This window comes from Archocentrus centrarchus, chromosome 4, assembly GCF_007364275.1.
Source record: "Archocentrus centrarchus isolate MPI-CPG fArcCen1 chromosome 4, fArcCen1, whole genome shotgun sequence".
Taxonomy (NCBI): Eukaryota; Metazoa; Chordata; class Actinopteri; order Cichliformes; family Cichlidae; genus Archocentrus; species Archocentrus centrarchus.
Window position 1 is genome coordinate 1,818,895 of NC_044349.1, and position 14,583 is coordinate 1,833,477.

General features: G+C 42.3%; 1 protein-coding gene across 1 annotated transcript in view; it reads right to left on the reverse strand.

The window, feature by feature from the left end:
• The window catches only part of naaladl2 (N-acetylated alpha-linked acidic dipeptidase like 2), a 411,382-nt gene that overhangs the window by 143,607 nt on the left and 253,192 nt on the right, over nt 1-14,583 (reverse strand). Inside the window, exons 11-12 of the mRNA XM_030727141.1 lie at nt 9,497-9,684; nt 9,044-9,172 (exon numbers count right to left, since the gene is read on the reverse strand). Of these exons, the coding sequence (XP_030583001.1) occupies nt 9,044-9,172; nt 9,497-9,684 (317 nt within the window). The remainder of the gene's footprint in view (nt 1-9,043; nt 9,173-9,496; nt 9,685-14,583) is intronic.

Consider the following 14,583-nt stretch of genomic DNA (forward strand, 5'->3'; position numbering starts at 1 on the left):
TTGATGCATGAGTTGGTAGAAATCAAAAGCAAAAAAAACAGAGTAAATATTGGACTTAAATATAGTTTGTTCCCACAGTCACATCACTTCCATAAACTGGTCTGTCTTCCTCTCTTTAGAGCTTGTTTCCAGTATACGTTTGTCAACATTTTAAAATAGAAGATTACTGACAATTTTAATATTTAAATACATGTTCACAGTCCAGACCGAATGGGCCACTGCAACACCTTGATTCTGTTCTTTTTCAGCCATTCTGTTGGAGATTTGCTTCTGAGCTTGGGATCAATTCGCTGTTGTATAACCCAGTCTCGGCCAAGCTTTGGGTACTGGACAGATGGCCTCACATTTGACTCCGAGGCATTCCCAGGCCAGCCAAGAGACATAATCTCTCCAGTGTGTCCCGGGTCTGCCCTGGGGCCTCACCCAAGACATGCCCAGAACATCTCACCCAAGAGGCGCCCAGGAGGGTGGGCCCATCTCTCCTCTTGGAGCTGCGCCTGCCCGGGCACCACGGGGTAATGCTTGGCCAACAGACGCTCTCCCTCAAGCTCCCTCCCCAGGCTTGGCTTCAGGGTGAGGCCCCGGTAACCCTATTCCGGTCAGGGTAAACAGTTCCCTTGGTGTGTCTTCCATAGGGGTCACTGGAATCGCCCTGTTGGTTGGTATGAGGTGTGGGATGATACGTAAGATGGCGCCGGTGTGTGTGGCTGCTCGTCTGTCATTCTCATGTTTGTTTGTGTTTATATTGTTTTTAACCTATGTCATTTATGGAACTGAGTCTCTGCTGGTGTATGATCGCCGAACACTACTGGACCTCCAACCTTCGGTCCAGGACATGGTGATATTTGGTGTTGGTGGACAGCAATCCTTGCCCCCGTTTCTGTCGGAGATTCCGAGTCATCTGTGGCGGGTTCCTGCGCTGCCTTCCCGGCGGAGACGTCATCGTCGTCGCGGAAGAAGAAGCGGCCGGCTGGTGAAGCTGAAATTTTACCTGACGCACTCTTCTGCTTCTACCCGATCGGTGCACGGATCGTTTCTAGGATCTCGTGTACCTCGGCGTTTCCTGGATCCCGTTGATGCCTGTTTGGTGCCCATTGTCGGCTTTGAAGCCCTTCGGCCCCGCCGCCCATGCCCTCTCCGGCTCAACATGCGCCGACAATGTCTCCGAAACCTGAGACCGCTGTGCCGGGTTTCCCGACTTGTTGGAGCCCATGCTCCAGTTCCTGTCAGGATTGGCCTGGTAAATGCCAGGTCGCTGGCGAATAAAACTTTTATTCTTCGGGACTTTTTTAGTTCCCGTAACCTGGATCTTCTGTTTGTGACTGAGACGTGGCTGAGTGTTGGCGAGTCCAGTGCTCTGTCTGAGCTTTTACCAGAGGATTGTTGTTATTTTAACTCACCGCGGGCTTCAGGGAGAGGCGGAGGCACAGCGACTGTTTACAAACAGGACTACAAATGTAAGCAGTGCTTTCTGCAGTCGTCATTCTCCAGCTTTGAGTTTACCTCGTTTGAGATGAGGCACATTAACCCGGTTTTCTGCGCTGTGGTTTACCGGCCCCCCAAATACAACAAAAACTTCATAAATGACTTCTCTGATTTTCTAGCAGGGATTATACCTAATTATGAATATGTTCTTATTGTTGGAGATTTTAATATACATGTGTGTTGTCCTGATAAGCCACTGGTAAAGGACTTTTTAAGCCTTCTTGACTCTTTTAACCTGGTACAGGCCGTACCCGGCCCTACACATGAGCACGGACACACACTGGACCTGGTTCTTTCCTGCGGTCTGCCTGTGACTAACCTGGAAATCTGTGACTCTGTATTCTCGGATCATCTGCCTGTGTTATTCACTGCTAGTTTGACACGTACTGCAGTTAAAACTCGCGCTCCTGTTCGGCGCTGTCGGGTTATTAACCCGTCCACTGCCGCTCAGTTTTCTACTGCTTTTTTTCACCTCTGTGGTTCGTTTGACTTTCTCTCCTCTGATACAGAAGAGCTTATTTCTTGGTTCTACTCTTCCTGTCAAACCATCCTGGACTCGGTGGCTCCATTAAAAACCAGGCAGCCAAAGACTAAACCTGAGCCGTGGTTTAATGACAGAACTCGTGCTGTGAGGAGGGAATGTCGCCGAGCTGAACGAAGGTGGAAAAAAGATAAACTGCAGGTGACTCTTCAAATTTTAAAAGACTGCTGGCGTCACTACCAGAGCACGGTTAAAGAGGCAAAAAGGGAATACTTTGCAAAAATTATTTCCTCCAACAGCCATAACCCACGTCTTTTGTTTAACACTATTAACTCTGTGCTTAATGCTCCCCAGAATGCCTGTTTGGAAGCTTCTCCTGATACGTGCAATAATTTTCTGCGTTTTTTTATTGAAAAGGTTGCTAGTACCAGGGCTCTTATCACAGCTCCTGGTTCTGACCCCTCTGTTTCAGTCCCTTGCTCTGCTGTTTTCACTCAGTTTGAGTCTGTGACTCTCTCACTTTTAGAGGATGTGGTCGGCCATATTAAGCCATCAGGTTCCCCCCGTGATCCTGTCCCTCCACGATTTTTTAAAGAAATTTTATCTAGTATAGGGCAGCCTGTTCTTACCATTATAAATAGCAGTCTGTCCTCAGGTGTGGTCCCTGCTATTTTTAACCCCTTAACTGGCAGCAAATAAAATCACCTGAAACAACTACATAACACCCTCTGGTTATTATTGGCTCTGAACAACCCATTTCATAGCCTATTAATCGGCTGCGTCTGGTCCGCGGGCCGAATGAAGTGCATTTATATGGCAGGCTAGACCCGCCCATTTTGACTGACACCTCATTCGGCCAATCATGTTAAGAAATGGGTTTCCCAGAGCCAATAATACTCAGAGGGCGTCACGTAGCTTTGTCAGGTGATTTGGTGCAGCCAGTTACATGATTGGCCGAATGACATGTCAATAAAAATGGGAGGGTCTAGCCTGCCATATAAAAGGGACTACAAACGGCCCGTCACCGGGCCCTTGCCAGTTAAGGGGCTACACATGCAGTAGTCCAGCCACTGCTTAAGAAACCTGGTCTTGATCCTGCTGTGCTGGCTAATTATCGGCCTATTTCCAAGCTGCCTTTTCTTTCTAAGGTTTTAGAAAAAATTGTGTACTGTCAGCTGAAACAGTTTTTAGATGAGAATAGCACCCTGGAGGTTTTTCAGTCAGGTTTTAAAACCCTTCATAGCACAGAATCTGCTTTATTAAGGGTTTTTAACGACATCCTGCTTGCATGTGATTCTGGGAACCATGTTGTTCTGGTTTTACTTGACCTAACTGCTGCCTTTGATACAGTAGATCACAACATTTTAATATCTCGTTTACACCACTTAGTAGGCATTGGTGGCACTGTTCTTAAATGGTTCAGTTCTTACCTGGCAGAGAGAACTTTTTCTGTGAGCATTCTTGATGCTGAATCATCTGCTGCTTCTCTGCCATGTGGTGTACCGCAGGGCTCAATTCTGGGCCCACTGCTTTTCTCACTGTATTTACTGCCTCTGGGTTCTATCCTCAGAAAACATGGAATCTCATTTCATTGTTATGCTGACGATTGTCAAATTTATTTGCCCTTGAAGAAGAAGGATATCCATTCCATAAAACATCTCCTGGCATGTCTAGGTGATATTAAAGCTTGGTTGGCCTTGAACTTTTTAAATTTTAATGAAAAGAAAACAGAGGTAATGGTGTTTGGACCCAGTGGCTCCTGTGAGTCCTCCTCTGTTGACCTGGGACCCTTGGAGGTATATTTTAAACCCATTATTACTGATCTTGGTTTTAAGGTGGACAGTGATTTTAAATTGGACAGCCAAATCAGAGCTCTGGTTAAGTCCAGTTTTTATCATTTGAAGCAATTGGTATCAGTAAAAGCATTTCTATCTAGGCAGCATTTTGAAACAGTGATCCATGCTTTTATTTTATCTCGACTGGATTACTGTAATTCACTTTATTTTGGAGTCAGTCAGTCGCTACTCTCACGTCTGCAGCTGGTTCAAAATGCTGCTGCACGACTTTTGATGGGAACTCAAAAGAGAGAGCACGTGACCTCTGTCCTGGCCTCACTTCACTGGTTGCCTGTACATTTTAGGATTCATTTTAAGATTCTTATGTTTGTTTTTAAATCTTTGCACAATCTTGCCCCGCCTTACCTCTCTAAGCTTCTTCACCCCTACATACCTTGCCGGTCTCTCAGGTCAGCAGACCAGCTGCTCTTGGAGGTACCAAGATCAAGAAGGAAGCTCAGAGGGGACAGGGCTTTCTCTGTTGTTGGTCCTAAGTTATGGAATGACTTGCCTTTGCAGGTTAGAGCGGCCCCTTCACTGTCCACTTTTAAAGTTCGTCTTAAAACCCATCTTTTTTCCTTGGCTTTTAACTCCAGCGGGATCTAGTTTTAAACTGTTTTTTTTTTTTTTTTTTAACCTGAAAGAGTTATTAAATTGTTATTTATTTGTGTTTTAATGTACAGCACTTTGTGTCAGCTGTGGTTGTTTTAAAGTGCTTTATAAATAAAGATGGTATGGTATGGTATGGTTGATGCAGATATGCTGTGGTTGTTTTTCACCAAATTTGGGGCAGTGGATTATGGCCATGGATTAAGCTGTGCTGTTCTTTTTAAAGAGAAGAGGCTTTCTCTTTGCAACACTTCCAAACAAGCCATACTCATTCAGTCTTTCTAATGTCATGAACTTTAACATTTAACATGCTAACTGCTGAGGCATGAAGAGATTTGGCAGTTTCTCCAAGCATTGCATGGTCTGACCTTGGGGTGAATTTGCTGCGAAGATTGGCGCATGGTGTTAACACACTCCTGAGTGCTTTAAACCAGCTAACTGCCAAAGCTTCTGTTTTTATAGAAGTGGTTAGACTTGATGATGATCAAGTGATCAAATGCATTTGATTAGCGGCACTTGGCTGCTACTTACCCTCTTAATTGTATGGAAGCAGTAAGGGTGTTTTTCACTGCACAGAGTCCTGTGAAAAGTCTCTTTTCCACATGACTGTGCGTAAACAAAGTTCTGCACCTACTGAGGATTATTTCTGACAAAGACAAAACTACAGCATCGTGTACCTCTGTCAGTCAGGTACAACGAGCAAAGCAAAACGTACATAAAAGCACGGGCAGAGAAAAGAGGAGCTTTGGTCCTCCCGGGACAGGAGCTCAGTTTTATGTGAGGAGGTAATGAAATAATCCTCTAACTGTGCATTGTTGTATTTCCAAACATTCAGCATTTTAGGAGCAAGCCTAGCATTCAGACAGCTCATCGAAGTATCTGAAGGTACAGCTGATGTCCCATAAATTGAAGTGGGTACACGGAGCAGTGTGTAGGCAATTAAATTATAGGTAGCATGATCTGAATTGAAAAGGTGTCGAGTTAAGTGAGAGATTGTCCTTGGGCGATGAAGAGAAAGCCAATCAAACTGAAGCGTAATGTAAACAAGCTCCTATAAATTTTCTCCCTTCAGAGTATTTACAGCAGCACCGATGTCCCCTGGGTATTTATTTGCATTATGATTTCTGAGCCGACGTTTGTACAGAATAAAACAAATTTGTAAGAGAAGCTGCCTGAAATGCCTAAGAATCAAACCGGACAGAAACATGATAATGAATCTGATAAATCCCAGCAGACTATGTGCATGCATTGATTTTTTTTATGCCAACATGTTTTATTAAAGAAGATCAAAAGTAAAAGTCATGTTCGCTTTGTCTCTTTTAGTCATCTTTGTAAGGCATTGGCAGAGCTCGTCTGCAGCTTCGTTCCAGCCAAATGTGACGGGGCCTTTTCTACTTATTACTTTATTTCAGATTAGGGGATTAAAGGGACATTGCACTCGTGTCCATTTGTAACCTCCTGTACCTGAACCTGATTGGTAATTGGCAAGAAGATAAATCTTCCCTGTGGATGGATGACGTGACACTAAAAAAATTATACTGAGTAGCATAACCTGAACAGACAAAGAGAGCACGCAGAGAAGAAGTGAAAGGGGGATTTTAATGAGGAAAATGAGAGGTTGGGGAGATGCAAAGCCTGCTGCTGATGAAAGAAAAGGTTAAGAGGTGACATAACGAAAGCGAGGAAGGTGGGAAGAGAGGGGTGTAGTGCTTAAGGGACAATGAGAAAAACAAAAAAAAAAGGAGGAGGTGGTGGTGTGGGTGGAGGAAGGAAATGAGAGAGAGAGTCATGATGAGGTGTGTTTTTTTCAAAAGGCAAAAGTTTCCCGAGTTTAAAGAGACGGTAGAAGTTGGGAAGAAGTCTGCGAGGGCTGATAATATCTGCAAAACACCCCCAGGTTGGAATAAAGAGACAGTTTGGGAGGCTGAATCATAGAGCTGCTATACTTAATCAGCAGAGTGGCCGATGCAGATTGTGTGCGAATATGAAGTGTGGGATGGAGTGAGAGAGAATATTTAGCTCCTATTAAGAGCGCTATCCTCCCCCTTGCAGAGAATAAGGGACATTTTAAAGAACAGTCTTTTTTGTGACAGTTCACATATTGTTTTAACTTTCATGTCGGTCTGTTTTGGAGGCAGAAAACAGCGTTTGGAGCACCTAATACAGTTTTAAAAATAAGCTGTAGACCTGTTTTTCTGAGCTCATTTAAAGCTGTTTTTAGTGATGTGTGGTCCTGACAGGACAGCCATGATTACTGCAGAGGTTAGCCCTAAATATCTGCTACAGTAACATTGATCTGTATAACAATGATGGGAAATATCTTTCTAATTTTTCTGCAGAATAATTACTTTCACTCGATACTTGGAAGTAAAATGTGCCAGTAATACAGTTTTATGTGCAGTGGTGCTGCTTCTTTTACTAAATGGCTCCATAAAGTTCCTCCAGCCCTCATCGCTGTCAGCTAATGGTAAATATTTTGATAACTACAGAAGGGATAAATTGGAAAAAGCTTCCATGGAGAGTGCAGCATATATAAAATAACGACATACAGGCGGCACAAAATCATGAAATAATATGTTTCTGTTCTCAGGGATTTGTGATAAAATGCTCAAGGCCATACAGCGGTGCCTACACTTTTTAAATTAAAAAAATCATCATTAATTAATCTAATTATTGAAAAAATACTGAACATCAGCTCCAATAAATGTGCAGGTTAATAATCAGCCAACATGTCGTAGCAGCAGCTGTATAGCAGCCCAAGGCCTCAGAGACGTCTCTCTGAACCCTGCGAGGCGTCTCTCCCAACTCTCTCCAGGAAGAAAGAGAGGGACCTTGCTTATATAACATTTTTATACCATCTATTATACTAAAGCTGATACGCCTTTAGTTACACGTCACTCACTCATGGTCCAAGATAGCACTGACTCATACTGAGGGTCTAGCCTGAGGACCCTTCTGAGAAGCGCGTTTTAACCGGGATTTGAACCCGTGATGTTTGAAAGAAGCCAAGGGCGCCTTAGAGGCATACCTGCTAACTAATTTCAGGAAGACAGAGGGGGATCTTGCTCGTAAGGTAGAATTATCTTAATGGATGAGTAAATATGGGCATAAATATGGGTACATGTGTAGAGTGAGCATAAAATTATTCTGTTAAGAACGGCCTTCATAACAGGGTGGCAGGGTGTCATGTTAACACCCGGCCATCTTTATTCTCAATACTGAGCTCGCTGCATTAGGGGTCTGTAAGCAGTTCTTCAGGAGTCAACGTCTCACAAGATTTCCACAAAAATGTCAAAGCAGGATTGGAAATATTAATATCCATATTAATATTGGGCACTTAAACTAAACTGCACTTACAACTAAATTAGTGGTGTACCAATAGTACTCGGAGCAGTTACAGAGATACAGACAAATAAGAGAAATATAGCCGAGTACTGAAATACTCTAATGAACTACAGCAGGCCTCCCTAATCTGCTGCTGGTTCTTTACATACCAGCAGAAAAGCACCAGCACGAACATTAAAAGGCGTCTAAAAGTGGCATCAAGAAGTTCGCTAAACAGTGAGTTCGAGCTTTGCATCAGCACAGTCACCAGCACCCCGTGACTGGTTTGGTTCTTCTCCTCCTTCATCTGGGAGGAGCTCCAGCTCATGAATATTTGGTCCTTGTTAAATTTTAGCCATTTACATCATGAACTCGAGTTCACATAATGTCCAGCGTATGATGGATGTTTCGGTTCTTCGTTGTATATGATATGTAGTAGTATTTGCAGTGCACTTCAGTAATATCAGAGGCTGTATAATCGTGGTAAGCACCATTGTTAGCTCACTTTTTAATCATCTCTATCTAAGCTACAGCACAATATTAATATTGATGCAGATGCACGTCTGCAGACAGGTATTGATGTATTGATGCAGGCAGTATGTTCTCCAGAGAAGACCTCTGATGAGCACTTTATTGAGGCTGAAATGGATGAAAACTCTCAGACATAAAGAAAATGAAAACTCGGTTTTTAATCATGCTTAAAGGCAGCTGTGAGACAAATTGATTGTGTGTATATTGGATGTCTCGAGTTTGATATCATGTTTTTAAGCCATTCCTTTATAAAACTGGGAAAAGTCATGAAGTATTAAGCTGGTAACAACGTTTAGTTGTGCCTCTAGGAACATAAATAGAATACCACATTAAGTCTTATTTGCTACCGTTTACCCTCTTTCGGTTAGTGTAGTTTTAAAGTAATGCAGTAATCTTAGACATCGAGGGGTAGCCTCTCAAATGGCTCTTAATGGTTACTGTTTTTGAACATATCTCTTCAATAAGAGTTGAACACTCACTTGGCAAAGTGGTAGCTGTGGCGGCAGCAGCAGTAATTTTGAAAAAAGGTGGAAATTATAGTGCTTTTTATCATTTCAGTGAAGAAAAGTGGTTATATTACCCTTCTGTGGGTGAGTCATAGTCATGTTACTAATATTGAGGGTCCATTATGATGTATATGAGGCGTGTGGTAGTAGCACTAGAAAGTAAAGGCAGCAATACTCAAACTATTTGTGTGCTGCTAAATGAAGAGAACGATGAGAACCTGGCATCTTCATGGAGGGACGGCAGTAATACGTGGAATGGTAGTAATAGTTACCCTCTGTATATCTGAGGTGAGCTGGAGAAGAGTTGGTGAAGCTGTAGCTCTGAGCGCCTCCGTCCCTCTAACGGGCGAGTTGAGGCTGACGTAGGCCACCGCGCTGCTCTGTAGGACAATACTGTTATCCTGCAAGGAACACATCCACCAGTTATTAGAACTTCCTGTATTCACTCTGCTATAATCATCATATAATCGTCATCATCACACCGTCATCATTAAGTATACAAAACCCTCCTATTGCATTTTAACATGCCGAGCTGTAATCATGGCTGCTTCATGTAACCATCTGCTTACTTGGTAAGCTACTAAAAACAAGTTTCTTCATGTTTATGGTGGTCTGTATTAATGTGCAGTATACATGTATGCCATCAGTACCTATATTTATTTTCAGACAGATCTACCTTTGACCTTCTGACATTTAATAAAGCGGAAGCTCTCGTGCTCACTGACCTTTCCCCACTCATAAGACCCAATGTTCCCCAGGGCGGAGCCTCCCCATGAGCAGAACACAGTGGTACGGTCCGGCACCCATCCTCGTTTGGTTTGCTCCGTTAGCGCTGCAATGAGCTGATTCATAATGGCTGAAGTCCCGCCCCCATGGTCGCTGTCGTGACGACTTCCAACCAGCACATAGCGATCTGAAAAATAAAATCAATCAATCAAAACAAAACAAACAAAAAATCGTTATCACAGATTCAAACACACACTGTGAAAAATGAGGGAGGCTGTAAAAAGTAAAGAAAAACGTGGCAAAAACTTGTGCTTGATTATATTCAGTACACTTTGCACTACCACGGCAGTGTCGCCTTGTGGCAAACAGGTCTTAGGTTCTACTCCACTGACCCTCGGGGCCTTTCTGTGTGAAGATTGCTTGTGTGGGTTCTCCAGGTTCTCCGGCTCCCTCCAACAGTCCAAACATGTAAAGTTAACTGGCAATTCTTAATTGGCCACAGGTGTGAATGGTCATCTGCTTCTCTGTGAGTCCTGTGACAGACTGGCAGGCTGTCCAAGGTGTACCTCACCTTTCTCCCTATGACAGCTGGGATAGGCCCCTGCCACCCCCCCCCCTCCGCTGACAGTCAGCCAACAGGCCGTGTGCCCCTGATGCTTTCAATGTTTCCTTTAACTGCCACCATTCCCACCTCCACAGAAACCGGAGGAAACATTATAAACCCACATGCAATATTTTAAGAATACATTTTATTTAGCTATAACCTCATAAACACGAACCCAGTATAGATGTTGTAAAGTTGGACCAAAACATTAGGAACAAAGAAAACAGAAATATAAGACAGCAGATCCACTTAAATGGAAGCTGCCACCTGTTCAGGTTCCAGCTGGCTAAACCAAAATTTTACTCATAATAAACAACAAAAGAAAACTGAGCACTGACTATCAGAATAATATTAGAATACAGCCTATATTATCAGATTATTCAAATATGTTCACAGGTGCACACATGCACACAGACGAGTGCACCTACTGTAACGGGTTCACTCCTCCTCCCACAGCTTCACAGTTCAAGGTCACTCACTGTTTGGATAACCTGATGCTGCACACCTGTTGTCTCCATCACCGACTGAGCAGATTATCTGACCCCCCCCCCCCCCCCCCCCCCCCCCCCACCACCACCACCACCACCACCACCACCACCACACACACACACACACACACACACACACACACACACACACACTGGTAACCTTTCCACAGCAGACATGCACTTTAAACAGGGCACCATCTGGGTAATGTTTAAATCTCATTGTCCTTTTTGACCCTTTTCCCCTTCAGTAGCTGTGTGTTTAGACTGGGTTGTATTTAAAAGGTGGATTTAATGGAAAGACCAAGGTGTGTTTCCTTCAGTGATAATACCATTCACTTTAAATAGTACTCCTGGATCATTGCAGCTTAGCATATTTCCCATTAATGATTCTAACATGAGTTTTTAGTTTGTACTGTAGAGATTTGGGGAAGTCTGCGCTGCACCGCTTGTGCATCTTTCTTAAAATCTCTAGAATAAAGTGAACAAAGTTTCCATCACCCATAAAGATCAAACTGATTTTTTTAATAATACAGCAGAACAAACAGGTGCAATAATTTCCTTTGTTGTAAATGAAACTGGCTTTAAGGAACAAACTCCGTCATGGAGGGTTACAGTTCTCACATTTATGTGTAATTAATTCTTGGTACGAAGCCCAAATACGTTTCCCCAATTTTTTTGTGTGTGTTATATTATAGATGCTAAAAGACAGCAGTGGTTATTTCAAGAAATCGTCCATCTTCTTCAGCTTATCCTCTTCAGGCTCACGGGAGGGGTGGAGCCTATCCCAGCTGCCATAAGGCGAGAGGCGGGGTACACCCTGGACAGGTCGCCAGTCTGTCGCAGTGCTAACACAGAGAGACAGATAACTGTTCACACTCACATTAATACCTGTGGGCAATTTAGAATCACCATTTAAGTAGCTGCATGTCTTTGGACTGTGGGAGGAAACCCACGCAGACATGGGGAGAACATGCAAACTCCACACAGAATGGACAGATGGCGGATTCAAACCAGGACCTTCTTGTTGTGAGGCAACAGCGCTGACTGCCACATCACTGTGCTGCCCTACTTCAAGAAATCCGATAAACAGAAAATGATATAACAGAGAAAGGAGCTTTTACAGGAATATGTGCAAATGCTGGAGCTCAGTGAAAGCAGCACAACGGTATTCACACAGTGTCTTCCTGTTGTTTTCCAAAGTAACAAACTCACTGCCATTCACACACGAATGCTCCAGGCTTCTTTGTATGCTTTGCATTTTCCACAAAGACAGAGAGATGAGTATGGATACACAAAGCAGAACTCCTGCAGGCAACAAGAAGAACAGAGCGAACCTCATGACTGCAACACAGAGCACAGATGACTCCGTCTGAGGAGAGAGGTGCTCAGAGAAGCCTGCTAGCTTAGCCCAAGACAACATATTACTGCACTATGCTGAGCTTCCAGGAAAAATCTCATGAACAGCGATTAGTGTAAAGTACTTTAAATCACTCTTATGTGAAAGTGCAATTTTCTTTGTTCATGGATATGTATACTGGGAGAAGGGGATTAATATATCAAAAGCTAAATTAATTTTTCTTGGGAAACATTAATTACTAAACAGACAAAAACAACAGAGACACAGAGGTTATGCCCTTAGGCCAGGACACATTATTAGTGGTTCAGCTGGTGCTAACTGTAGTTTAATGCAGTCAGTGGTGCAAATTTTTCCTTTGCTTTAAACAAAAAGGTGAGCTGTTGAGCATGTTTCTACTTTTTTCCTCAGGCCAATCGATTCTTGGTAGAATACTTTTTTTTAATACTTTTCAGAGCAATCTGCAACATTTGCTACATTTTTGCAACATGAAAGGAATTTTTCTGCACTTTTCTACAAAAATCTTCAGATTAGATGATCACTGAAGTTCTCCATTATCCAGGGCCTCATTTCACATTTCACATGCAAGAGTTTTATTTATGTCTCTGTTAAGGATTGTGTTGAAATTGTATAATTATTAATGGCTGTATACAGTAGCTTCAGGCTTTTAGCTGAGCATGGTGGGTATAAGGTAATATTTCTGTATTTAAACTTTATGCCTTTATTCTGTCATCTTTTACCTTCAGAGTAACAGTAAAGGTATAAAGTGATAAATGCTGTTTTTGAACACGTTAAAGGGGAAAAAAGCCTGAATTCATACAAAGTAGACGACGCACTAAATGTGTGACGCAGTTGTGTGAAACAAACTGCAGGCCTTCAGGTGGACACTGTCTCTGAAAAGTGAGTTAAATGTTAGAAGACGTCCTCGTGAGTCCAGTTTTGCAGCAGAAATAAACCTTTTCTGTGCATGACAGACAAAAATTCATAGACACGTTGGATTTAAGTGACAGGTGGTGCTGATCAGGCTCCTTTCTGCACAGACATTTGTAGTGTACTAACAGTCCATCCAAGCAGTCTCTGCTCCAGTTCCGGTATTTTTATGTATGGCACAGCTGTAGGTGATCAGCAGGTATCTGTGACTGAGTGGTGCATCCATACAGAATATAGATGCACCTTTTTAATAAGCCTCCTAGCCTCAGCTGATGATATTTTTGGTGAAAGCCAAAATGTTGAACTCATTAATTCAAACCCATGGCTAACATCAAGGTGGGCGTGTCCATCGTCTATATGAGCATTGCTGAATGCCTGTAACGTCTGCACCTGTATGCAAACAGGTGTCCGACATGCTTCAACCAGTCAGCACCCTCACCTAAATCAACCTGAGTACTTCCAACACATCTGAAGTGCATTATTTTCTGTTGGGGCTACATGTGAGAAAGGCCAACCTTGGACAAGGCCCCAAACTGATTCTCCCAACATGCTCCAGCAAGGCCACTGTGCCAAGTAAATGATGGTAGCTTGATCAGAAAATGTGTTTTGTGTAACCCGCTGATACCTTACACTTTGTTTTTATAGAAAGCTAAATTTATGAATTTATTTCACGGTGTTATTATTAGAATATAAACAATCACGGCTCTGGAGAATTCATGTAACCGTTTCACTGAACTGCTCTGGCTCAAACTACACGGCTGCTTTGATGTTACTGCGGCTGTTTGGCAGATTTTTTATGCTGTACAGCAGCAAATTATTTAAAAAAAAAAAACAAAAACAGTAAAGATTAACTGAAAATTACCCATTGCAATCATGCATGAATATTCATTTTCTTTAGGGTTAAATGTGGAACAAACACGCACTGAAAGCCCCACAACCAGTTAAAGCATCACTCCTTCCAGAGATTTGTGACCCATATTATCTGCTTTAGTGGGTCATTATGCCTGCTTAATATTACACTGTAAATCAGCAAGATCATTTTCCACTACTGAGTGGGCAGGACAGGTACAGTAGTGTGTCATTGGAAGAAGGCTGTGTGGATGAGGAGAGGGCAAGCTCATGTAAAAAAGAAAAGGATAGAGGTAGCTTTAAGAACGAGGGGGCAGGGTGACATTTAAACACTAAAAGACTGCAGCATACAGTGTGTAAGGAGTGGTCTGAGTTAGCAGAGCCTTGTGAATAGAAACAGAAAATAAATATTTTCTCCAACATTCAATTTTCAACAATCTTTACCATCAACAACCGGCAACTTCTGGAAATAAAGAGCTACTAATGGCAGAGATGTGAGAAACTTGATTTTGAACTTGCAAGAGAGCAAAAGCTGGTTTAATGTCTGCTTTAGAAAACATTAAACCTTTGGATTCATTAGGTAAGATGAACAAAATCATGACAAAATCAAATTAAAACTTATAATATTTTATCTAATATAACCACAAAAAAATCAATAGTGTAAGTTTTTCATGTTATGTGCATCCTCTAACCTTTAAGATGAGTTCATAAGAATTATTTTTCAGGTGAAATTCAGGTGTATTATAAAATATTATATTTTATAATATTGTTCTCAATCAATGCAACTGAATTAATTAAAAGTAAGGCTTATTAAATGTCATAAAATCATAGAAAAGAAGAAAAAAAGTAGCTCTGATGAAG